Source organism: Phlebotomus papatasi, chromosome 1 (genome assembly GCF_024763615.1).
Source record: "Phlebotomus papatasi isolate M1 chromosome 1, Ppap_2.1, whole genome shotgun sequence".
Classification (NCBI taxonomy): domain Eukaryota; kingdom Metazoa; phylum Arthropoda; class Insecta; order Diptera; family Psychodidae; genus Phlebotomus; species Phlebotomus papatasi.
This window is the reverse complement of record NC_077222.1, coordinates 38,167,624-38,194,457: the sequence shown is the minus strand read 5'-3', so window position 1 is coordinate 38,194,457 and position 26,834 is coordinate 38,167,624. Positions and strand designations below refer to the sequence as shown.

Sequence of the window (26,834 nt, the reverse complement as noted above, 5' to 3'; positions counted from 1 at the left end):
ATCTCAAAATTAAGAGGTAGCTTTCCTTTCCTTTACATTAAATTAGTAGAGTATCAGATAAAATTAACGATATTTTTCAGAGATAATTTGCTTAAATTTCCTAAGTGCCAAAACTCAGTTTGAATATAGAAAGAAAGGTGTATGGAATTTAACCTTCCACTATACTGTATTATCAGTATATTTTTTTCTATTTATTTAGTGAAAATAGTGAAAATGGCTTTAAGACATCGTGCAACATTCCAGATGGAGCAATAATTTCCTAAATAATTGTTTTTGAGTCTGCATGCGCGAACATTTTCTGTTTTTTTAGCAATTCAATTCCCATAGTCCTTTCTTCCCAATTCTCTTAAGTAAATTTACTTAGAGTTTAATAAATTTCTGCGTAAGTTAAATTTGATTTTTCTTATATCTGCCTACACAATAGACTTCTTCCGTATTATCCAATTGTGCGAATATACTTTCTCTCCTCAAGCCATTTCCATTTTCTGGGAAAAAGAAAATTTGCTAAAATTGTAAGTATATTTTTTTTAGCATTCATACCACGTTTCACATATACATTTCCTAAGCATATACCCTTCGCCCGGAGAAATTTGGGATCCTTTCGTGTGTGCCTCACGGACGACATTGCCGTTTTTAATGATCCATGAAAGCTATTTGGCTACATCAACACACTCAATGATGAAAATTCATTGATCTTTCGTGCACTGCTGGATACGACCAATTCTTAAGAAGTACCATCACTTCTTCTTTGAGGGGGGCAGAATGATTTGTTCCACTGTCGCAATTTCTCATGGGAAAAAAGTTACGCTTTGTGAAATATTGAGAAGCACCAAAGCTCTGTCCTCGTGGAAGCTTTTAGCGTGTCGTACAACTTGAGGAACGTAAAAATGAGTTGGGGAAAATGAGCGTAGAAGAAAGGGAAAAAAAGGAATGTGCAAATTAAGGATTTTTTTTCCACACTCCCTCTATCTCCGGACAATAAATAATTAATACATCACATTCTGGCATCTCATCCCTTAAGTATCTTCCTAAGATTTTTTCTTGTCTTGTGAATTAATAACTCTCAAGATGAAGAGGATAGAAGGGAAAAAAAGGTTCATAAAACAAGGTAAATTTTTTCCCCATTTAATTTGTTTCTTTGAGCATTCCTTTTGAATTGTAAAGCATTTGTAAATATCCATCCGGAGAGAAATTACATCAAAAGACAAATTAAATAATAACGTGATACTATATTATTAATACAAAAAATTAAGTAAAGGTTGGCCCAGATTTTCTTTCCTTCATTAGATTTATAAATTATTAAGACATTGTTTTGAAAAATATAAGAACTTATGTGGGCTTTTCCATTGAAAAATGTTTCATGACTGAAAAAATGTCTCCGTGTCTCATTATATTAGAACATTGAAAGCAAATTTCGACTTTTTAAATTTGTCAATAAGTGCGATTATCTAATCTATTTGTTAAATAAAATCTGAATAAAGTAAAGACTTTAGTGAAAATTTAGATCAATGATCAATATAATTTTACATTTTGAATTATTTCAATAAGTCTTTAAACAAAAATGAAAAAAAGAAAACAGAATTGAATTCTGAACTTTAAATAGCGTGGAGTCATTGGCGTTTATTTGATTACATAAATATTGAACAGATTTTTAATAAATATTCTGCAATTGGCATATACTCATTTACACATAAAATATTAATGTATACATAATTGAATATTCATTTTCCTTTATTTATTATCATTAATATATTATACTATTAAATTAAACCCCTAACAAAAATTAAAGATCCCAAAATTATAAAATATATAAATTGGATTTAGTTGATGATACTCTCATGAATTTGCTTTGGATTGCAATTAAATTGTTAAATAGAAATTCCTGTACTTTTACGCAGAATTTTAGTAAAGTTATATGACCATTGACCACAAAATCTTATTTTCAATAGATTTACTGCTTATAAAAACATTAATTGAACTTTAATATTTTTTCCATGATTATTTTTTATAAAAAGGCTCAAAGAATATTTTTCTAAGGGCCCCAATAGACTCAGGTTGATCCTTGAGAATAGCTAGTCTACAAAAGTTGGTAGTAAAGGATTAAGTAAAGGAAATTTCGACGGCTCAGAATACAAAACGAATAAGTCGTGAATGCCCAACTTTACAGAAGAGCGGTTTCAAACTCAAATTTTATATACTGAGTATAGGATTTTTGAGATTTGAAACCCCTATAACTTTGGGAATAATTAACTTTCTGGTATAATGTTCACATGGAAGGTAGAGGGTGTCAAGGAGTACTCTAAAACCGAAAAAGAAAAGAATTTTGCTAAAAATTGACTTATTCGACTTATATTTTGACAAATCGATTTATGCATAAAGGACCTCTAATCGATGATCGTGACCTCTCTGTACATGACAGATTCAGAAAATTTATACTGCCAAATTTTTTAGGCTAGATATTCTCGCGGATCAGCCCCTGAGTCAATTTGGGCCCTAAAATACTGTATTCTATTTCTGCATTTTCCTTTTTTATGTGCCTTTAAATTCTTCAATTGGCACAAAAACATAGGTCGAGTTATTGATAATTAGGGGAGACTGGGGCACATGTAATCATTTTCGATACATGCGAATTTGAGGTGATTTTCCAAGGACACCGTGATTTTTTGGAAAATATTTCTTAGCTCATGTTTTACCCTTGGGTATAGGCAATTCGTCGAGGGAAATGCGGATGCTGGAAAACAATTGAGTTTTCCATAAAAATAAAATTTGTGTCCCTGTGCATTTTTCTCTTTTCACAAAATACCTGGGGTAGAAGTAACCACTTTCTGGGGAGGATGTAAACACCTTTTTTCCCACCCTTGAAATTAACTTTGCACCACTCTCGATTATTTTAATTACTTAAGAGATATATAAAGACTGTATATTTTTCAAAAAATCACGACACTTTTTACAAAGAATAATTAAAATAGCAAAAAAAAACTAAAAGCATGCATATCAAAGACATTTTTCAATGGATTTTCCCCATATTTTGACATCATGTGACTTTTTATTGAACACAGCGCCACCAATTTTTTTCGTAATCTATGAATTATAGATATTTCGCATGAAGGTCAATTTCCCGCTCTTTTACCTACTCATTTTGTGAAATTGAAATTGCCTGATTACATCTACCCCAAATGCTGTTTTCTGACCAATTATTAATTCTTTTGAAATAATGAGAATCTCAATTTCTCTAGTAAATGCATTAATATAATCCTAAAAGATGTAGGAAAGAACTGGTGTTGCTACATTTCGATTATTTTACACAATTTTTAATTTCCAGGTGGAAATCCAAATGATCAAAATAATCGAAATATCAACATTTTCAGGAAAATGATTTTTATTTTTAAAGTATATTAGGATTTTATTGACCAATTTATCTGTGGACATACATCCCCATGGTATCTATGAATGCTTATCGGTTTTATCCTCTGGAGTCTTAAAATTATTGAAAAAAATCACAGTGTTTACAACTACCCCAGATTACTACTGCCCCAGTTCCCCCTAAGCATGAAATCCACAATTTATCCGGAGAGTTTTACTTAAATTTTTTCCAACAAATTGAAAAAAAAATATAAATATGAAAATTTACAAATATAGAGAAACAAATTGTGAAAAAAATGAATAAATCGAGGATCATACAGAAAACAAAAATATACTCTAATAAAATATTTTTATGGCAAGACTTTGAACATTTTGCCCTACTTTTTGTCATACAGGTGGAATAATCTTATCCAGGCAATAAATTAAGCATTGACTTTTTTAGTCAGTTGAGAAAGAGTTAAAAGCTAAAATTGTAGGGTGGAGTAACCGCTTATCGCCATGTTTAGGAAAAAGAGGAATTAATTTTATTATAACTTTTGAACTCTTATTACAAGATAACTCAAATTTGACAAAAAATTACTTAGATGTATTGGCTCTAGATTCGTGAAAATAATAGTCCTAGAATGTAACTCTGGGCTACCTAAAAACCTGATTTTTATCAACAATGCAAAAATAACCACTTCGCTGCCACTTTTCACCACTTTTCGCCAGTTTTGTAACCAGTTCTCGCCACCCACATTAAAAGGTCGACTATTTTAGGCAATGTTATAAAAAGAATACATTCAGCATTTCTTTTACCTCATGATCACCTTATTATTACTCATTTTAAACGATTTTCCTTCAATTTTATTTAAGAAATCAAATTATAGGTCTATTGCAAAAAAGTAAACAATGCAGATTTGACAACTGAGAATCTACGAAGTGAAGTTAGCGTCGCCTATTAAAAATAGATGGCGACAGGTGGTGAAATCAATTCCAGAAGATAACCACTTTTCGCCATACCTCATTTTTATATAAAAATAATATAAAATGAAATATTAATTCACTAAATACAAATTTTATGTATTTCACAAGTGTAAATGAATATTCAATAGACAAATTATTTATCCAAAAAGGTATTTTTCGCTTGATGAATATTTGATGACACTTAGTATATTTGGTAAGAAATATTGGATTCGATGCACTTGCTTAAAATAATTACTCTAAAAAATATTCAAAATCGTAAATCCAAAAAGAATAATAATTATTTTTCGACTCTATACGTAGCAACAGTAAAAATACAAAGAACTTTGCGGCTCATTTATGTCACAAATCGCGAAAAATAGCAATTTCAATATAAGTCGCAAAAAGTGGGGAAATGATGAGAAGTGGTGATTCCACCCTAGTACCTTATATGCAAACTCAAGGGGTAGATGTTATCGGAGAGACTATATGTAAACAAATTCAAAAACTTCTTTGTGAATTTTCGTTAGCATTCCCAGAATTTATATAAAGAAATAAACCTTTTCGTCAAGAGTTGCTTTTTAAGGAAGTTGCCTAAAATGATGTCGATGGAAACGTCCAAATTTTGTCAAAAATGCAGTTTTTTTTTTCGAAAATGGCTTAAATGTGTAAAGACCCTAAGGTAATAATATGCTGCTCTTGTTGCTGTAGCAATTATCACAAGGAGAAAACGCGTTACCTACGAACGACTCAAACTTCGAAAAATTTTATTTTTTCAATGTGTATTAAATGCATTTGGTTTATTTATAATATTATATTTTAATAGCTAGTCCAATGTCTCCAAAGCTACTACAATGTTTAAAAGCTAGTCAAATTTCCAGAAAAGAGCTATGAGTGAAATCCATTAAGAACAAAGCAAAAAATTGAGTTATCCGGATCTTGAGTCGACCGCAGATAGCGCGCTTTCCCTTAGTACTTTAGTGAGTAAGTATCAGTCGCCGTGTACAGTTCACTACGAGGAAGTTGAAAAATGGGTGGCACCTTCAGTTCCCCAATTTCCCTTTGTGTAATAAAATTTAGGTGAGCCCCTTTCAGGCTTATTCCCTAGACACACTTACGACTTAAGCCGAGAGACGACTTAGTGGAAAATGATAGAAATGTAGTTTGACGATCATTTCTAATAAAATTACGCTAAGCCGTCTCTCGGCTAATCCTCAGGTCTGTCGAGGCCCTTACAATAGAAAGTTATTTTGTCTCTTTAGCCACTGAAGGGGATTTCCTGAACTAAGTAAGAATAAAAACACAAAAAAAAACGGAAATAAAGGAGCGCCAAGCGGATTTGCTAGCGGTCGGGTGAATAATGAAAACTTTGAAGCGCGTACGCTCCTGTTTACTTCATTTCTCATTTTTATGATTTTATGGAATTGGCAGGTAGAGAACTCTATATACATTGGCAACAATTTTAGTCAAAACCTTCATTTTTTAATGAATTTTTACATTAGTATCAACTGCAGTGCAAACGATTTCCTTCAACAATGTACATTGGTAAAAATAAAAGGATCAAATTGATCCAATTTGATCCATTTGCAAAGGATGTATGATACACCTTTTTGTAAAGAATGTATGCTCCACCCTTTTGAAAAGGATGGATAAAATTAACATGTTCTGTTATGATAAATGTGCATCGAGTGTTTGAAATTTGATCCATTCTTTGCAAAAGGATCAAATTTGGATCAATTTGATCCTTTTATTTTTACCAGTGTAATATTTGACAGTGCTTTCTTGATGGCCTCTACACACTAGGGAAATTTATGTCCATATTATGTACAATCCCTACGCTACTGTAAGAAAAACTCTTCAATATGGACATAAATTTCTCTAGTGTGTAGCGGCCATTATTCTCTTTAAATATGAAATAGCTTATAGTTAAACGGTTAAACCTAAATAGTTATTTAAAGAAAATAGCTTTGTAAATTTTTTACAGCATGTAAAAGTGAATATTTTATTCCAAAATATGTTTTTTTAAATCCAAAAAAATGTTTCAATTTAATGATTTTTCCAATTTTTTCACCTTGATCACACGAAAATTACGAGATGCACATTTACCGCCAATTAAGGAGGGCTACGATAAGGCGCTCTAATGAACCACTCATTATCCTGTCAAAAATAGGCTGTGAGAAAAAGCTCATTTTCAGTCTCTTGAATCAGGTAACCCCCTTAAATGATGCCACTATTCTACAACATCTTCTAAAGTCTTTCCATTTTTTTTAAAGAATTGATATTTTTCAGAAAATAAGTTTCATTTTCGTATAAGTCCAGATTTCACTCACTGCATTTGCTATTCCCATTGAACGAAATTGTTATCGATTTATTGAATCAGACTTAATTATTCATACAGTAATTACGTTATAATTCCTCTTATGAGCATTTCATTTTTTATTATAAAGGAACTGTAAACACACATGATCTCATACTGGATAAGCAGAAATAGCAAAGAAGCTTTTAGAAGCATTTTCACATATTTAAAAGACTATTTCACAATAGAAACATATTTTTTTTATAAATTCATATTTTTTTATGCTTCTTTACGGGAATTCTTGGATACTCCCCCAATTTACATATAAGGAAAACCTTCAATATCTGAACATAATTTCCGGCTGCAATACCTGCCTCTTGCAATAAACAGAGAAACATTAAAAATAATAAGCAATACCAAAGTATATTAAAACTTAATGATTTAGTTCCCGCTAATAATATACGTAACCTCATTAAATGTAGTATGCCCCACAAAGAAGACAAAGAGAGACAGTAAGAAATAAAAGCTATCTATTGATTGTATTGGAAATGTGGTAAAATTTTCAAGAAGGAACACTTCCCATTCGGTGTAATTGCTGGAACGAAGAATATTCCACATAGAAGAAGCACTTTCATTGAGATCACTTAAACTTTCATGGCACTTTTGTGTAAGTATCTTACTCAAACACATTCAGGCAAATTTACCCTTTGTAGAATTTGTTGAGTGGAAAACAACTGTTTCAAAATTCACCGAAACTTTCAAATAACAATATCTAAAGATGATTAAATTGGAAAATAAAGAGGTCGTTAGTTAAAAATTGACTATAAGTGCTTAACATTACGCCACTTACTTTACTTGTTGAAGAAGTCATTAGGTGATTTTTTTTTTTAGGAAATCATAGGGAATTGGAAAGGAGTATTAGGGACAACTTTGAAACCAACGAAAAGATTGGAGTAAGTAAAATAAAAAATGTATAGCTCAGAAATGTCCGTTGTTTGTTTATTTTTTCAAAGAGCATTTTTTACTTCTCGAACTCAAAGAGAAAGAAGAATATATAATCTTTTTTTTTAACTTGATGCTATTTTTGAGCTTAAATAGAAAAGATATTGACTTCCGGTCTTCGGAGACCGTCAATAAAAAAAATCTTCAGATGTTTTCTTTTTAAATGTAATGGGAAGCTGAGCGAAAATTAGCCAGAGATAAAGAAAGATAATAGAATTTCATAGTTTCTTTTTTTGAAAAAGTATCAAGCGAACCACAACTTTATCAAAATATGAATGAAGGTTTAATATTTTCGTCACTTCCGTGTGTAAATATAAAATCTTCATTTTATTTTCAACACTTCTAACTATCTGCCACTAGATAAGAGCAGTTGACTTTAGGAGATGTACTAAGAAGACATTCCCTTATTTGCTGAAATATTTATCAGTCTAATCTGAAAGTTCAGAAATTATACTTAAACAAAATTTCATTTTCCTTTTATTTTTAGCTAAATAAGCACCGGTCTCCACAATATTTATTCTTGTATATCCTATTTTTTTCTATTCTATAAAGAAATATTTTAATATTTCAAATCCTAGTCGCGTATTTGGTTTTATAAAATTAAGTGTATTTTTTGTTTTATTTTTTTTCAAGATGTAAGTCAAGACGAAGATTGTTCTGTTTGGAGAAAAAAATTGAATTGCTGCACGTATCACTTGGATTTTCAAAATTGACTAACAGTATCATCGTAACTGCCTTATGCTTTATCCACTTATCTCAACACTACTGGGAGGCGAGCCAATTTAACTTCACTCGCCTAACCCTAACATTTCTAAAGAATTCACCCTCAACAAGAAGTCTGAGAAATGCAAAACATTCGCAAAAGGAATAAAATAAAATGTTTGGAATCCTCTTCTGAAGCATCATCGAACTTTCCACCCAAGAAGTATCCTCTGCTCTGCGCGCTATTCGCCAACGCTTTAAACTTTCACTCGTAAAAAGCTCCCGGTTTTTTGGCGGGGGCCGAAGCACTCTTTCTCTTTAGTTACAATTTCCGGGTTAATTATGTGTATAATAAAGAAAAAGGGTTAATTTCTATTTAATTCCATCACTTCTTGCTGTTTAATGTACCGCCTTCGTACTTTTGTAAGTTCCCTTCCCCCGGAAAGACTCTAAAGTGTTTGTAGGTTTTTTTCCTCACCCACGAATTGACAAAGTGCATAAAATTTAATTAATGCCCTCGCATAGCTTGAGGAAATTGCTGTTAGAAGAACTTTTTCAATTTTCCCACAGGCATCAGTCTTAAGTGGCAAGAACCAGGAGAAAATGTTGGGCAAATTCTTTGACTTGAAGTTTTAAGGACATTGACACATGAAGTCTAATTACTTGATATCTTGAGACACCAATGGACAAATTAAGATTAGATTTCACGTTTTATTCACTTTAGGATTAACTTTGATCGCTACTCTCGCGAATTAAATACAGCGAACAGAGATACGTAATACTCGCTTAACAGACCGACGTCGACTGAATCTGCCTCGGAAACATCATGGGCTGCGTACTTGAGCTACTCTCAACTTCCCCTAACATTTTAATGCTCTCTGTCTCTCTCCCATGGTCTCAATACACCCTTCAAGAATGGTGAATTTGTGCTTGTACAATTCACCACAAATAGGGGTAGCAACAATTCGCTCTCTCTTGGGCAAAATTGAGGTAGGTTCGAGGGTTGAGTCTCAGTCTTGCAGCACCTCCCAGGCTAGAAGCACGTTTACGTCCCTTCGTCTCGACATCCACGATGATTTCTTTTATCCTCGGCCGCAAAAACAATCTCAGGGGAGAGGGTAGGATCCATAAACACCCCATCGATTCATCGACGCCACTTCATCAATTGAGCAACTCTCTGCCCCTAAATGACCACCGCACTTTCCCACGGTCACTAGCCCCATCGGCCAGGTGTAGCGCCGTTCTCTTGGCGCACACAACTCTCCATTGAATTAGCATTTTCCCGCGAAAAGCGCGCACAAAGATATAGCTTCTCTCTATTCCGGCACTTCCGCAACTGGACCCAAAATATCACATCACAATTGGATAATTGGATTATCATCCTCTAGTGGTTCGCCATGTTATAGTTTTTCTCGCCAGAAAAAAAATGACCCATCTACCAATTCTCACCAAGCGACACTGACGCGAAAAAAAAATATTGATATTTTCCAGAGAAAAAGCCATATAAAAAGAGTATCCACTTCTGCAGCATTAAATTCATTGAGAAGAACCAAAATAAATTTCACCGTGTGGCCCAGTTTAAATTCATTGATAACTCTTTCATGAGACACCATAGGAAAAGAATCTATTAACACAAAATGAGGGTGCAATTTTTAATTAATATGTCACTTGTTTATAATAGACCATTTTCGATTAAAATTTTGCAATTTTCCCTGTTTTCACAGTGTATCAAAATTGAATTTATAACCCTTGAATATAATGTTGTAGCTACACAAAATAAAGCTGTTATTTTAATTAAATTGGAAAAGATGTATAATTAGGGTAGAGTCAGTACTTTCTGCCACCATTAAGCTTTAGGGGCCTCGTATGGTGTGATTTTTTTGTCAGACTAAAATGAATTTTCGTATAAAGATACTTTGAAGCAATATCTATCTATATATCTAGGATACGTCTCGATAATTTTAGAGAATCTCATTGAAAAATATGAATTTTCCCCAATTATGCTTCTTTCAGCACTTTTCGCCACCTGTTTTAAAACGAATTTTAATTAATTAAGAGACGTAATAACGTATTGGGATATTAGATCAGAACATTATGAGTGTTGAAATGCTACTTATTCTTAAATGCCTTAAATTAGTTGTTTTATATTAGGTGGCGAAAAAGTGCTTACATGGCGAAAAGGGATGACTCTACCCTATTATGCAAAATATTGTATTATGAATATAGATTAGGTTTTTCCAAGTAATCTAAAACATCTTTCAGTTGAGTAAATTTCTACCGATCAAGCTAATTAAGTAAAATAAGGAAGGATGGGAAACTACATCACAAGTACGATATTAGAAGATTTAAGGAGAAAAAGCGAGCGCAATTAGTAGAAAGTAACAATAAGGCGGGTTGGGGTAGTTTTTACTAAGCTCAACATTAACTAAGTACAAACTGCATTCAAGCCAATTATGTTCTTTTTTACGTTTATGTGTTTTTTTTTGTTTTAAAATTTTATAGCATAATCCATAAATAATTTTACTATCAAAAACGTACCTATATATCTTTCTTAAGTCATGCATACGAGCTACTACTCTTCCTTACTCTAATATTACTTTATCGCGGTAATGTATAAGCAATAACTATAAGGCAGGGAACACTTGTTGGCAATTTCGTCAAAATATTCAAATTTATTTAATGTGTCCAATAAAATGCAAGTAATATAACTAGCTTTTTTTTTAATCTTCCTCATCCAATAAAGAGAGGTATTAAAGCTAGTAAGTATGAACAAACACCATCACGTTTCAAAATAAAAAAATAAAATGTTGAGAACTAAAAAAACCTACAGAACGATCCATTAAGGCGCGGATAACTCAAAATTCATTAATTCATTTTCAACCGCTTATCCCTGTCGGAATCACGGGCCTAGACCACTTAGGTTAATAATCCACGCCTATCAATCCTCTGCCACTTCATGAAGATCTTCGGGGTCGATCCTAAGGCGCTCCAAGACAAGTTCCTGAAATTTATTCAGACACATCGTCTGAATTAATTCCCGAACGCCAAAATCCCGAAAAGGTCAAAATCCCGAAAGCCAAAATCCCGAATTTTCAAAATCCTGAAAGGGATGAAATTATATGGAGGAAAATGTTTAGAATAATTTCCTAAGACAAAGAAGATTTCACTTTGTCTCCAGCACGCGGGTACAATCGTGGGAGTAGCTATGAGACTTTTAAGAGTTCGGGATTTTGGCTTTCGGGATTTTGGCCCTTTCGGGATTTTGGTTTTCAGGATTTTGGCTATCGGGATTTTGCCTACTTTTTGTTTTGACTACATTTACTGCGCGCGAAACTCGTTCTACGGCCGATTTACTGAAAAGAAAGCCCCTGCGGGTATGCAAATTTTTTCGATGCGTAATGCCAATTCGCACATTTTTTCGGTCCCGAAAATGTGCATAATACCGGGATTGAGTGTAGTAATACAATTGATGTTCAGATAAAATTACTTATCGGTTGATAATCGGTTTATTACCGGTTCAAAACCGATTTAAACTGTTTCAGACTTATTAGAAATTCGAGGACCTTTCAACACATCCAAATGTGATACCATTTAATTGGGGAATGCTTTCTTTAAATCCTTTTTAATCCTTCATTTTGATTTTGAAAACCTTTAATTTTGAAAACCGTTATTAGGAATGATTCATCGGCATTTTCGTATATGAACGAAATATTCGCCTGCGCAATCACAAGACCCGTTTTTGAGTAATCCCATAAAAGATGATTTTAAAGGAATAAGGAAAGATGGGGGGAAATATGAGGCATGTTAACGGTATTTGGATCGAGTTATGATGGGTTGATCCTTCGAAGATTTCAAGTCTCCTTCCTCGATCTCTCACTGCTTGATCTACAGACATGGTAACGGCCGAACGGATAGACGGAGTGACTGACAGGAGGACAAACAGCATGACGTCAAAAATCTCAAAACTTCAGATTTTCAAAATTTTGCCAAAGTATGACCCCCTAAGCCCCCTAACAGGTAAGGAGGCGAAATAGATATAACTTAAAATCGAGGATTTATGTACGTATACTGCTCCCTCTGTGCAGTTTTAGCAGTAAAATATGGTCGAGAAAACTGAATATAATGTTAATAGGCCTCGAGCTGACTTATTGGGGATCACCTCAAGATCCTATAGTCGCTTTCTCTAGATAAACCTACAAGATCACTAGTCTGACTTGAAGGATAAGACAGATGCCTTACCTTAATATTAGAGTTGGCTCACAATAAGATTTTCAATGAAATAGAAATAAGTTTACCATTTAGCAGTGACGGATTTGGAGTAGCATGTAGTATTATCGTATCTAAGCAAAATCAGTAAACGAAATTTCATAAGTAAATCATGTAAAATTTAAAAGATATGACCCTACACAGAAAAAAATATTTTGTAAATTTGTTCATAAATGTTTGTGAAATGCTATGGAGGACTTACGAAATGCTCGTAAATCATATAACCCACAAACAAATTCGTAAAATTTTGTACTTTTTCACAAACATTGTTCGTAAAATGATCATTTGACGAACATTTTTTGTACTTTTACAAACATTTGTTCGTAAATGTTCGTGATCACACAAAAAAACGTTCGTAAAATTTAGTCATTTGTTCGTAAATTTTTGTTTGTCTGGCAAAAAAATGTTCGTAAAATTTTGTTATTTGTTCGTATTTGTTCGTAAATTTTTGTTTGTCTGGCAAAAATTTACGAACAAATGACAAAATTTTACGAACATTTTTTGTGTGTTTACGAACATTTACGAACAAATGTTTGTAAAAGTACAAAAAATGTTCGTCAAATGATCATTTTACGAACAATGTTTGTGAAAAAAGTACAAAATTTTACGGATTTATTTGTGGGTTATACGATTCACGAGCATTTCGTAAGTCCTCCATAGGATTTCACAAACATTTACGAACAAATTTACAAAATATTTTTTTCTGTGTATGATATCTTAGGTCTAATGGGTCTCATCTGATTTCTAATCAATGTTGTTTTTACGTTACTTATTGATAAAACTGCTAACTTACTGATCAAAAGTCTCTATTCCTTAAAAAAAAAGCAAAACGGACAAAATAATTAATTTATTCAATTCGCCACATCATCGCTGTTAGGGTACAGTAGTTGTTGGGAAAAATCTTTTATTCCTCCAATTTTTCTCCTACATCCCTTCACTCCGTGTTATTCCTATTTTTCCTCTCTTCTATTCCCTCCGTTCCTTCCTTCCTTCAGTTCCCACGTTCGGGGCAAGGACTATGTCCCACACTCCCCTGTGTTCTCCGGTGAGAACACTCCCACGGAGGTTGAGATGGGAATTTGGGAGAGGTGGATGTAGCAGAGGTTACTCCGGAAAGCTCAGCACTGGGCTTGGTGTTCTTGGGGGCTCCCGGTGGCTTCAGTAGCTTCAATGCTTGGTGGTGATGATGGTGTTGCTGCTGGGGATTGGGCTGGTGGAGATGGGCGAGGTGATTGATGTTGCCTCCTCGGCGGTCAGTGGTGCAAGAGGCCGATTGGCGCTCTTTTTCTTATCAGCTGCTACTGATTTTTCTACCTCCTCTCCTCGTCGCTAGCGCCCTCGTCGCCTCAGCAGGGCAACACACTCCACAGTTTTAAATTTAAATATGTTGCGCTCGCAACACACACCCCGGGGTCACCAAAAAAAAAGAGAAAAAAAAAAGATTTCGAACCCCCCAGGGGGCAATAAGCCACAATCTCAAAAAAAAACAAAATATAACAAATCTCATTAATAACAATAACAATTAATAAGTAGTAGAGCAAAACAAAATGAGTAGTATTAGAGAGTAACAATTTCGAGAGAAAAAAGTAAAATTTAGAATTAATAGTTATAAGTCAAAAATGTTAAGGATTTCGCATCGATAGGCCGACCTAATTATTAGCGCCAGCGAAATAACTTAACTATAAGTTTAAAGTGTGTGTAACTACTTTCAAAAGAATAAGATATTATTACTAAGGACCACCCCATTTCGATCACCAAGGCGGATCATTAATATACATGATCTAATAGGGAATTACTCTACACGAATGGTCACGATTTTATCCCCCCAAATCTCCCGCCTCAGCACCATTATAATCCGATCAGGATTTCAGCTATTCCGCTGAAGAGCATTCCGCGTAAAAATGTAGAAGCGGGAAGGAGAGTCTCAGCCGAATTACAATGTTGGGGAAAGAGAAATCCTGAAGGGCAAAGAGAAAACCCCTTTTTCCACCGACACTGCCCTATTGCCTCGAATATTGAACATGATAAAATTTTACTCGAGAAACTACATCCCGATCAGAAAAATGTGGCTGCCTCTAACTGCAGAGAAATGGGAAACAAATCGCGACCAAATTCAGTGCATCCCAATCGAAAAAAAAGTAAAATAAAATAGATAATCGAATTAAGGTGTCCGAAATTATATGTGACGTCAAAACTGACGAAGGAGAAAAATAATTAAAGTGTTGGCCAATAAAAATTGATTGGTTTTGTCGTCTTGACGAAATACCGAATCAAAATACTAGTAACAGCAAGAAGTGCTACTCACTTTAAATTCCCAAGGGACACTGCTAGCAATGTGTCTTAAAAGGGGATAACAGTTTGATGATTGAAATAGCCGAACATAGTTCGCTTCAGCATAAGGCTGGGCTATATCTGTATCAATCATCTCGATCAAAATGAACACCTAAAGGCGAACGACCATAATTTTAATTTAGGTCTATCCATAATGAACGATGGCCTACTTATGAATTTCTCCGTTCACAAGAAATAAAAATTAAATAAAATTAATAATATGGTCTCTCTACGTTACCCGCTCATACACCCGTACAAAAATCAAGTTACGTTAGATACAAAAGAAAGTTCCAGTGACGATGCCGATATTGTTGCCAAAAAAATAATCCGTCCTGCTGGCAAAAATCCCTTAACCTGGCTTGATGTCCTTACGGTGGAATACTGCCTTGCGATGAGTGTTCAGGTCTTCCAACTCGTAAGTTTGTCCGTGAACGGACAACACCTTGCTCTTCACCCATGGACAAAATTTCGCCTGAATCTTTTTATTGGCATCAGACAACACAAAGGATCGCCTGTAGACCACGTCACCCACGGAAAATCTACCCGGCTTCTTACGTAAATCGTATCGCTTTTTAGACGACTCATGGCATTTCTTCGACCTATCCATGGCCTTCTGTCTGGCCAATTTTAACTCCTTTATCCTCTCTTCGATCGATGGAATCGTATTAGCATCGGAATGCGTATACTCATCCCCATGTGAAATCATATTTTGCCCAAAATTTAAATAATACGGAGAAAATTGTGTAGTGTCGTGTACCGAGGATCGCATAGCCATCCCTATTTCGGCTAAATATTTTGGCCAATTTGTGTGTTTAGACCCTATATACGACCTGATAGCAGTAACAATAGTCCTATTTGCTCTCTCAGTAGGATTGGCTTGTGGGGTATACCCTGAGGTAAACCATTGGGCAACACCGAGATTTCTCAAAAAGGACTGAAGTTGAGCGGATTTGAAACTACTACCATTATCGGTCAGAAGGACACGAGGGACTCCGAACTGTGGGAAGACATTTTGAGACAAAATTTTGATAACAGAGTTTGCAGTAGAATTTCTAAGAGGATATAAAAGGACATACTTGGTCAGCTTGTCGATCAAGACCAAGATAAAGCGATGGCCCATAGTACTAGGTACTAAAGGTCCGATAAAATCGGCTGATAGATGTTCCCAGGGACGTGATGCAACTACATGATTACCCATCGGAGGTGTTAAATCATAATTCGGGGCCTTAGATTTCTTACAAGTTTCGCATTTACGGATATAATTGCGCACGTCTGTGCGAAGGCAAGACCAATAAAAATATTCCGTAATTCTGCGGAAGGTTTTAAAGAACCCGAAATGTGCCGAAGTGGGATCATCATGGTATTTCTGCAAAATGGCCTGACGTTCACCCTTAGGGACACAGCATCTCCACCTAAAACTATAAGTTCCTAAAGGAGTTTTATAGCGGATATACTTGTAAAGCCGGCCGTCTTCTAATTTATACTCCGGAAGGCTGCTCGGGGATTTCGAGACTTGGTCATATAGGGACGCATACCATTTATCTTCCCGGGTCGAAATGGTATTAACGTTCCGTGAAAGGAAATCAGCTATCACGTTACTTTTACCGGGACGGTGGACTATGTCAAAGTCAAATTGCTGAAATTCCAACAACCATCTTCCTATACGACCACGGGCTTGCTTCTGGGATAAGATCCACTGGAGTGCAGAATGATCTGTCTCCAAAGTGAACTTGGTATGAAGCAAGAACTGCGAAAACCTTCGAAGACAAAATAGACAAGCCAAGGCTTCTTTTTCCGTAGTAGAGTACTTCTGCTCAGCCGCCGTGAACTTTCGCGAAATATAGCAAATAACTCCTTCCTCATTACCTACTCCCTGAACAAGGACTCCCCCCGCCCCAACATCACTAGCGTCAGCACGCACTATGAAGGGTTGAGAATAGTCGGGAAGTTTTAAAATAGGGGCAGATACAAGGAGCTGCTTCAATTCCGAAAAGCCACGGTCGGCCTCCGGAGACCATTCAATCCTTAAAGGATTACCTTTTAAAAGGTCGGTTAAAGGAGCCGAAATACTCGCAAAATTTGGGATGAAACGCCTGAACCATCCTGCCATACCGAGAAACTGACGTAATGCCTTGGGTGTTTTAGGGACAGGAATATTGCAGATGGCTTGGACTTTACCATCGTTTGTACTTAGACCCTGAGTGCTTAAAGTGTACCCCAGATAGTCTAACTCTGACATACAGAATTTAGACTTCTCCAGGTTGATGGAAAGATTGGCTTTTTTCAAACGACCAGCGACCTCATTTAAAATTTTCAAATGGGATTCAAAATCTTGAGTGAGAACAATGATATCGTCCAGAAAACAAAAGACATTGGGCTCTAAGTCGCATCCAATAACTATATCCATCAGTCTCGCCATCGTCATAGGACTATTTACTAAGCCAAAAGGCATTCTTCTGTAGCAGTACATCTTTCGTCCTGGGATAGCGAAACTAGTTTTGATCTGAGATTCTTCATCGAGCGGAATTTGCAAGAATGCGTCACTCAGATCAATGGATGATAGATATTTGGAGCTTTCTATACGATTAATAATGCTTTCAAGATTTGGAATAGCATAAGCATCTCTTATTGTTACTTTATTTAAACCTCGAGCATCAATGCAAATTCTAATTTTGCCCGATTTCTTCATTTGAATATTAGGAGGTGAGTTCCATGGAGAAAAAGAAACCTCCCGAAGTACCCCCATCCTAACCAGTCTCTGAATTTCAATATCCACTGCGGGAAGAAGATGATATGGGACAGGATAAGATGGTTTCCTTACGGGAGGGTTGTCACCAGTATCTATCGTGTGCTTTAAAATATCCGTGCAACCGAAAAAGTCCTCAGTAGTGATTAAAAAGTTTTTGATGGATTTTTCTAACTCCAGTCGTTCTGACTGGGAGAGCAGAATTTGATTATCCTGGGAATCAGGGACTGTTGAAAGTGCATTCAACAAAACTGGTTGTATGCCAAAGGCATGCCAAAAATCCATCCCCAAAGTAAAGGGTATGGAAATTTCAGGGACTAATAGGGTGGGAATCAATTCTGTTCTACCATTGAAAGTTATCATTAAATCGACTACTTTGGTGGATAAATAAGTTGAACCATCGGCTACACGCACAACGATATTCGAAGTTCTTGGGACTAATTTTAGAATTTTTACTAAGTTCATGCAACCACATCCTAATATACTCTGAGACGCTCCACTGTCCAATAAAGCCATAGCCTCCTCAATGTCAAAAATTTTAACTTTAATATAGGGACGATTTTCCCCGTTAGGGTATATAATAAAGGATTCTACCTCTGAGGGAGGGACAGAATCATCAGAAATTAAGGACTCATTGTCTGACTCAAATTGTATTAAATCTCCCACTGTATTTGAATTTACATTAATGGTATCAACAAAAGAAATGAGATCTTGGTCATTGGAATCATCCATAGAGAGGTTTTTTGGAGATTCCGCGACCTCAGACTCTCTGTCTACTACTGGGTCGCATTGGGTTCCCCCTGTTGAGGGTTACAAACTGGACAAAGTCCATAAATAGTGCCGATCTTACCACACTTGAAACAAAGGTATTTGGGTCTTGTTGGGCAACTTCTAACATTATGGGAATTGCTCTTACAATGTATACAAGAATTTTTTCTGGATTGTGAATTGGGGTTGGAATTGGAATTGAGATTGGAATTAGGATTGGAATTAGAAGATTGAGAAGTACCCTCAGCACCATTGGATGAGTTACTCCCCCCACCCTGTCTCTGAATTGAGGAAGAATTGGTGTTTCGCCCCCCATTCCGCCCATTATCACGTGAAGAGGAATTTCTCCCCCCACCCCTTCCAGATTGCCTGGAATTGCCCCAGGATGAGGAATTGTTCCCCCCACTTCGCCCCCTTTGATCAGAAGTCCTGGCCAGGGACTCTGAATTATTTGTGGATGATTCCTGAAAACTCCCTATCTCATTAAATCGCACATTTCTGGGACGATCGAGAAAAGCATAGGAGCGGTTCCTCTCAATAAGTTTTAATTTTTGGAATAGCTCCGCTAATGTTGGGATTTCATATAGAAGAAGAGCATTAGACAGAGAGTAATGGAGATTTCTACGGATGAGACGAACTTTCTCGACTTCCGAAATTTCTTCATCCAGCTCCTCGAAGAGAGCTAACATGGATGCAAGAAAGACTTCTGCATTCTCCCCCACCCCCTGCTTTCGATCCTCAATTTTCTTCCTAATAGCGAAATCGCTCTCAAGATTGCAAAAAGCACTTAGAAATTTCTCGCGGAACTCCTCCCACGTACAACTTAAAAGATATTCCGAAAAGGAATCATACCACGTTTCAGCCCCATCGGAAAGTAAGAGTCTTATAGACCAAACCACCTCCTGCAGAGAAACGCCCTGGATCATGGCCATTCTCTCAACATCCCGCAAGAAGATTTTGGCCTTTTTCCCCTTGCGGTCACCAGAGAACCTAATTCCCCAGTCCTTTAACTGCAGGGGTTTTAATCTACGTGGAGCTGGTGTAGGAAACGGGTAGTGGCGTGACAAATTTTGGGGTTGAGAATCCCTAAATTCCCCAGAATGGACAGAACTGGATCTGCTGGAGGATCGAGATCTTCTACCAGCACATGAGAGTCTCAATTGCTCCATCGAATCCTGAATATTTTTCAGGATATTCTCAAGACCTTTTATTTGAGCATTCTGAACATTAAATTGCTCAACCGTAACAAATTGGGATTGGGGCCTATCTTGAGGCTGAGACACCGTGGATCCAATATTTGGGATGTCGAAAGTATCCCTACGGTCTTGCGAAAGGTTCAGATGTGGGTGCTTAAGAAATTCTGGGACAAAGGACTCACTGGAGGCAGAAAGTTTAGATGTGGGCTTCTCAAATGGTACCTTCTTCTTCTCCTGGACATAACAGTCCGAAAATAGGGACTTTTTTGGGCTTTTAAGACGTTTAGTCTTTTGGACAGGTGAAGCAGGACGAGGAATAGCACCCCCTACTTTTCCCGAGGCAGCATAATTCTTCAACTGTTCCCTGAACTGTTGCCTAAAATTTGCAAGTTCAGCAAGAGCAGGACCATAAAGGGCATTTTTGGGATCTCGAGGGTCTGATGTGAATTTTAATTTATTTTCGATGTGCTGAAACATTGTGAAAATCTCAACTTGCTTCGAAAAAAGGACCTCGATATTCCCTACTTGCTCTCTAAATTTTTTAATAACTTGTAAGGTGTCATCCCTAATTTTTTTAGCATCGCCTTCAACGGGAAATAAAGGGTTTCCGCCAGCAATAGCAACCTTTAAAAGATCGCGGGCTTCTTCTAATGAAGCTGGCCATTTAATTCCCCTGGCCTGTAATTCCCAATCCAGTTGTTCTTCTGAGAGAAATTTTGGATTGAAATCCTCCATTTCTAACCGAGAACTCCCCAAAAGAGGGTAAAAATAGCCGAAAAAAGAAAAAAAAAATCTCCCAAAAAGGGAAAAAAAGAAAGAAAAATATCCTAATACACTCCTATTCCAGAGAAAATGGATGAAAAATCCAGAAAACTACACCCAATGGAGATATAAATCACGAAAGAAAAAAAAAATCTCCAACGGAAAATTACAAAGAATATTATACGGAATAAATTACACGACGACAAGTAACAAATTAACATTCTCTTCCACGCGCCAAATTTTTTATTACCCCACCGTTAGGTCAATCGCATTCACTCCTAATGAGTTGCAAAAATCACCAAAAATGCACTGATAAGAGGTCAATGAACTCTGGGGAACCGGCAAATTAATCATGGGATAAACTTGAAAATCTACTCACGATTTCCTTTTGCGTCGGGCGCCAAAATGTTGGGAAAAATCTTTTATTCCTCCAATTTTTCTCCTACATCCCTTCACTCCGTGTTATTCCTATTTTTCCTCTCTTCTATTCCCTCCGTTCCTTCCTTCCTTCAGTTCCCACGTTCGGGGCAAGGACTATGTCCCACACTCCCCTGTGTTCTCCGGTGAGAACACTCCCACGGAGGTTGAGATGGGAATTTGGGAGAGGTGGATGTAGCAGAGGTTACTCCGGAAAGCTCAGCACTGGGCTTGGTGTTCTTGGGGGCTCCCGGTGGCTTCAGTAGCTTCAATGCTTGGTGGTGATGATGGTGTTGCTGCTGGGGATTGGGCTGGTGGAGATGGGCGAGGTGATTGATGTTGCCTCCTCGGCGGTCAGTGGTGCAAGAGGCCGATTGGCGCTCTTTTTCTTATCAGCTGCTACTGATTTTTCTACCTCCTCTCCTCGTCGCTAGCGCCCTCGTCGCCTCAGCAGGGCAACACACTCCACAGTTTTAAATTTAAATATGTTGCGCTCGCAACATAGTATAATGAGTATAATTTTAAACAGAATTTATTAATTCTAAATTTTGAGATTTCAACACTGTTTACATGAACAAGGAGAAAAAGATGACCACGAAGAAGTAAAAAACCTACATTCAATGGTACTCCTTCGCTCATCTGAAACAATGAGCACATTTAAAATCCAGAAGTACAATTTGTTCAGAATTATCTTAATGTACCATACAATAAAAAAAATATGGAATTTAATGTTTCAATGAATTCCAGATAGTTTAACCCTTGAAGAACGTATGAGTGATGTAATTTCTCATACATTACGTTGTTATCTGATAATAAAGACAAAATAATCAACAAATTCTCTAATTAATAACTTGTTTTAGATTGGTATTGTTTGTTACAGTGAAAGTAAAGAATTAATAGAAAAGAATTTTTAAAAGAATAAAAACGGATTCCTAGAGCTAACCCCATAACCCTCTCAATGTTTTGGTTGACAAATTCTGCAAATCTACTTAATCAAATTTGATTGTGGTTAGACGAGATACTCTAATGTCACACATAGAGATTTCTGTGTCCATATTTGGCATTTCTGAAGAAGTTTTAATAGTTTTTACTAACTACAAAAAGTTTATTGTGAGATATAATCTAAAATAACAGAGAGTTAGCATTGTTACAAAAAAAATCTGGCTTGCAAGTTCTCTGACCATCAGTCCCTAAAGAGTTAAGAATATAAAATTCGTAAAACCATCATTAAGAATTCTTCTGCAGATTCCATCAGTATCCTCGTGTAATGTATTGCGCAAATATAAGTCCATGTCATATGCTAAAGTTATTCCGGATGGGACAGATTAAGCTGCGGCAGCGTGTGGTTTTGCAGTTGTGTGAATCAATCGGAAAAGTTTCCAACAAGAGTGTCCCTTTGATCCCAATCGCTTATGTCCCTCTTTTTTCCTAACCCACTATCCACTGACTGGCAATTCATTCCATCGTGTACAAATATTCGAGTACAATGAAAAGCCTTCAATATCCGTTCGGACATCCATGGTACTCCACTTTCAGGAAAATACAATGGAATGTGACTCATGCATGCGATATAATCCCCAAGGATTTACAGCTGCACTCCCCCAACTATGTCCATACCTAGGTACTTCAATATCCTGCCACAGTTCTCGCCCTTATAGCTATAAAGTGCACGCCTCTCACTTGCATACTCCCAGAGCCAAGAGAGTTGTACATCACGAAAGGTAACCTGAACAATCCCACGGTGAAAAAAAAATCTCCATCCGCATATTTTCCATTTGAGCAGCATCTTGAGGGAGGCAAAGTTTGAGGAAGAAAATGCTGTTAAGATGTTAGACTACCTGACAGCTATATAGTTTGTGACAGCATGAGTGGAAATGGCACAGAGCGTGAAGGAAAGGGATGGGTGACAGGGGCGGAAAGGACGAGGAAAAGCGAGCTCTGAAGCGTGGTGAAAAATATGAGGATAACATCTTGGAAAAATATCCATTTTTATCATAAACCATTCTAGATGAAATTCATTACTTCAAAATTACAGTACCTTACTTCAACGTACCTGGTAAATAACATTGCTTCTGCAATTGAGTGAAAATGACACAAATAAAGGTGAGAAAACTATGAGGGAAGGGGTGTTTTGATTTACTTCATGGAACATTATTTACAACTACCTTGTGCACGTGGACATAACATTCACATTAATCAAGCAAGAGGTCAAAGATTCCAGCAGAAATGTCAACAAATTAAATCCATTAAATATGTAAGATATGTCTGTATAGTGCTCTATTTAATAATAAACAACTTTGGTTTTTTTGTTTATGTTCATTGTAAGTTTAGTTGTCCAACTCAAGCAACGTGATCGATCCCTAGATTCAATAAAAATTGTACATGAATTTCTTATCAAATAAGCATTTGACCTACTTCTGAAAATCACAATCTGTGTGCTCATAGCCAGAGTTCGATTCTTCAATAGTGTATTGGCTAAAAAGGTAAATAGTTTTCTCGCAGAGAACATAATTTCAAGTATCCAAGTCTCATAAGATAAGTCTCATAAGTTGAATCATGGATCGTTAACATGTCTCACGTTTTCCCCATCTCTCCCTTTACCCTCACTGAGAGAAATCCGAAAAAGTTAAAATAACATTTCTGAAATGTTAATTTTACCCTGCAGTATTGATCCAAAATCGGTGTAAATATTACAATTTTTAGGTGTATTAGGGGTTAAAGGTACCCTTTTTCATGTTAATTTTACCTTTAATAAGATGTAAAATTAACATTAAAAATGTTAATATATTTTTACACCTAAAAAGTGCTAAATTTCTGAGGAAAAAATGCGCACCCTCATTTTTTCTCAGTGCTCCAAGACCATTTTTTTAATTGCTAGAAAATGCGTCGTGCGATTTATTTCATTTTTGGATATGTTTTAGAGATTGTCCAAGAAGACACTTCATCATTACACGAAAATATCGTTAAAACATTCTTAATAATGGTTTCCAAGGCCTTGAAATTTCCGATAAAACTGAACCGATTCCAATCAATTCTGAATCAGTCCATAACCGATAACTAAGTTTCAATCGAAATACAACTATATTACTCCCTAGGGTGTATTTTGGGCAATGTTTTGACTGATTTATAAACCGGTTCAAATCGGGTGAGAAGTGGTAAACCGTAAATGATGAGAAAGTACTTATGAGGAAGAGTATCTCAGTCACGAATTCGAGTACTGACTGGGATGCTTTACAACCTCTTTTTGAAAATATCGTTAAAATTTGCGAGGTGAGAAATATCAATTACAACACCCCAAGCGTTCGAATTTAAGAGATTATATACTCTTAGTATCGAAACACTTCTACTCGAAAAGAAAATCCTTAAATTTCGAACAGGAAATAATTCAGTCACCACTCGATCGAAATGAGAAATAGAAATCTCTTCTTTTCTGGCTTTCTAATCCGGTATTCAAATGTCTTTTCATTTGGAGAAAGTTTGACTGTAGACACGTGGAAACCGTCAGTTGATTAAAAAGTTAAAAATTTAACCGTGATTAAAATTTTAAAATATTTATTTATTTACATATACCAACATTTACTTATTCACACTCTAAAATTGATTTAAATTAAACACTCATTAATATAAATAAATTTTATATTAACAATTAACAAATTGAAACTCTCGAAGTTGAAGAAACCCCATAACTACAAATGATTAAAGTTTTTTTATTTACAAGTGAAAATGGATAATATATTTATTTTCTGGAATTTTACGATCAAAAGTATTTTTTTATAAAATAAATAGAGCAATTAAATCTGGAAAAACATTATTAATTTATCCCATTAAAGTAATATCGTATTTACATACAATAAATCTTGTGTAAATCTCAAAAATTGCAGCTTTTACTAAATTTCCACTTGAACGCTTTCTACAATCTTCTAAGCAAAAGATAGTTATGACAAGACTCCTCAGGATGGAAACAATGATTTCGACCCATAAAACATTGTATAATCGGAATTATTTTCAATAAATTTTGAAATATTCATGAAAAAAACATTGATTTATATTTGAACATTTAAATTGAGAAAAAATCACTTTTAATCAAACGTAACTATATTGCGGTAGCATGGCTTAAAAATAGTTTGAGATACACATTTTTGTTCAGTAAAATATCCCACAAAATGGACCAGAAATTATTGATGTCTCCATAGGTTATAAAAAATTGATGTGCGTAAGTGGTAAAATTGGATAAAATAGGTACTGCGAACTTACCAGCAGCAACCTGATTGGAACACTTTGTGCTTCTCAGATCTTCCTCCTGCTCATCATCCATGACTCTTACTGAGTCTAGTCTAGGGCTTTTCCCGATCACTTTCCCAGAAAGAAGCTATATTTTGTTCACACTCACACTTAATCAATCCTGGGTTTCCTTAGCTTTTCAGACACTTTTCACAACTTGGGATTCTTGATGCTCGTGGACAGTGGCGGATGCCCCGATTTCACGATTTTACAACACTTTTTAGGGGAATTTTGGTCAAAATTTCCGGTCTTTGTGTAGATTTTTCCGAGAGTTTGGGAATGTTCAAAATTCTCCACACATTGCGGCATTTTCACTCAGATTTTGTCCCTTTTGTCCACTTCTTCACCTTTTTCACGTCACTCAACGCTCACGTGCTACACATTATACTCACGCGGGATAGATGGAGGTCATTCTAATAAAATATTCGGAGAAAACTGAGGGTCAGAACAAAAACTTCATTGGGAAGTGCGATCTTCACCATGATTCACACTATACTACACATACTACACTACCCAGACTTCACGTCCCCGTTAGAACCTGTTTCCTCTAGCCATTCGATATTTAGAATAAAGGGAAATAGATATGTGAATACAATATTGAGCTACTCACAATAATCAGAAGATAATAGTATACTCGAAATCTCTAAAAAAAATTTTCCAAACGCTCTAGTGAGATCAATTTCTCTCAAAATATGGAATTTAAAATTTATTTTTTTATAGATTATAAACAAATTAAATCATTTAGTGATAAGACATAATTTAGCAAATGCTTGTTGCAGTGCATGAAAACTTTTTACGTTATTTTCAGATAACCACAACTTCACTAGTATTCTGAAAAATTTGGTAAGAAAGAATAAAATTTGATATTTAGATAATTGTAAGTAAACGAAATAAACGTAAACACTACAATAGAATAAGTTAGTAAATTGGAAATAAAAAAATGATGAATTAGATCAATTGTCGCAATTCTTTTACAATGAAAGCTCAAATATTTAAATAATTTATTAAGTATCAAAATTAAGAATTTCGTATATTGATAGGGGACTCTCCGGTGGTGGCCAGTGAATTTGAAGTCACTTCACAAAGAAAAACACTTCTTTAATCTTTCCCAGAGCTTTCGGTCCTGGATGTGGACCTTCTTCAGTGGTCGACTAAACTATGTTTATTGTACTTTATAAAGAACATTTTTTACAGAAAGCGCCAAATCACATCCGTACCTAAGAAAAATTGTTCAAAAGTTGAAAATCAGTGAAAACAATTTCCTGAAAAGAGCCTTCCCAATTGATAAACTGAAAGTGATGATATTGTTCAATCCCAACACAAAATAACGATCCTCATAAAGTACAAAAAACATAGTTTAGTCGACCACTGAAGAAGGTCCACATCCAGGACCGAAAGCTCTGGGAAAGATTAAAGAAGTGTTTTTCTTTGTGAAGTGACTTCAAATCCACTGGCCACCACCGGAGAGTCCCCTATCAATACACATCACGCCAGTTCTTCATCCAATTGTATTAAGAATTTCTTATTCCACATAAAATGCTAATTACGCTCAATTTATATTATAAGATAAATTGATATTTCAATAATAAATATTTATCCATTTCAAGGTTTCAAATTAGCTCTAAAATTGAAGTCTATACGTAATAGCACTATTTGAGCTTAATTTTATAGAGTATTTTTTACATCAGGATACTTAAAAGAATATAACACTTTAAAATGAAATATCTTTTGTTGAAAAATATGAAAATAAGTTAAAAGAGAA

The 26,834-nt window shown here is 35.6% G+C and overlaps 1 protein-coding gene across 4 annotated transcripts in view; it reads right to left on the bottom strand.

Moving 5' to 3' along the window:
• The window catches only part of LOC129799659 (protein amalgam), a 304,732-nt gene extending 279,161 nt beyond the window's left edge, over window positions 1–25,571 (bottom strand). For 2 of the 4 annotated variants that reach the window (XM_055843763.1, XM_055843764.1), the window contains exon 1: window positions 25,046–25,571. In XM_055843763.1, coding sequence (XP_055699738.1) covers window positions 25,046–25,106 — 61 coding nt within the window. In that variant the 5' untranslated portion in view covers window positions 25,107–25,571. Of the gene's footprint in view, window positions 1–8,968; window positions 9,112–25,045 lie in introns of those variants that run through there. The other 2 variants (XM_055843761.1, XM_055843762.1) reach the window with 1 other exon arrangement.
• Between the last annotated feature and the right edge of the window lie 1,263 nt (window positions 25,572–26,834).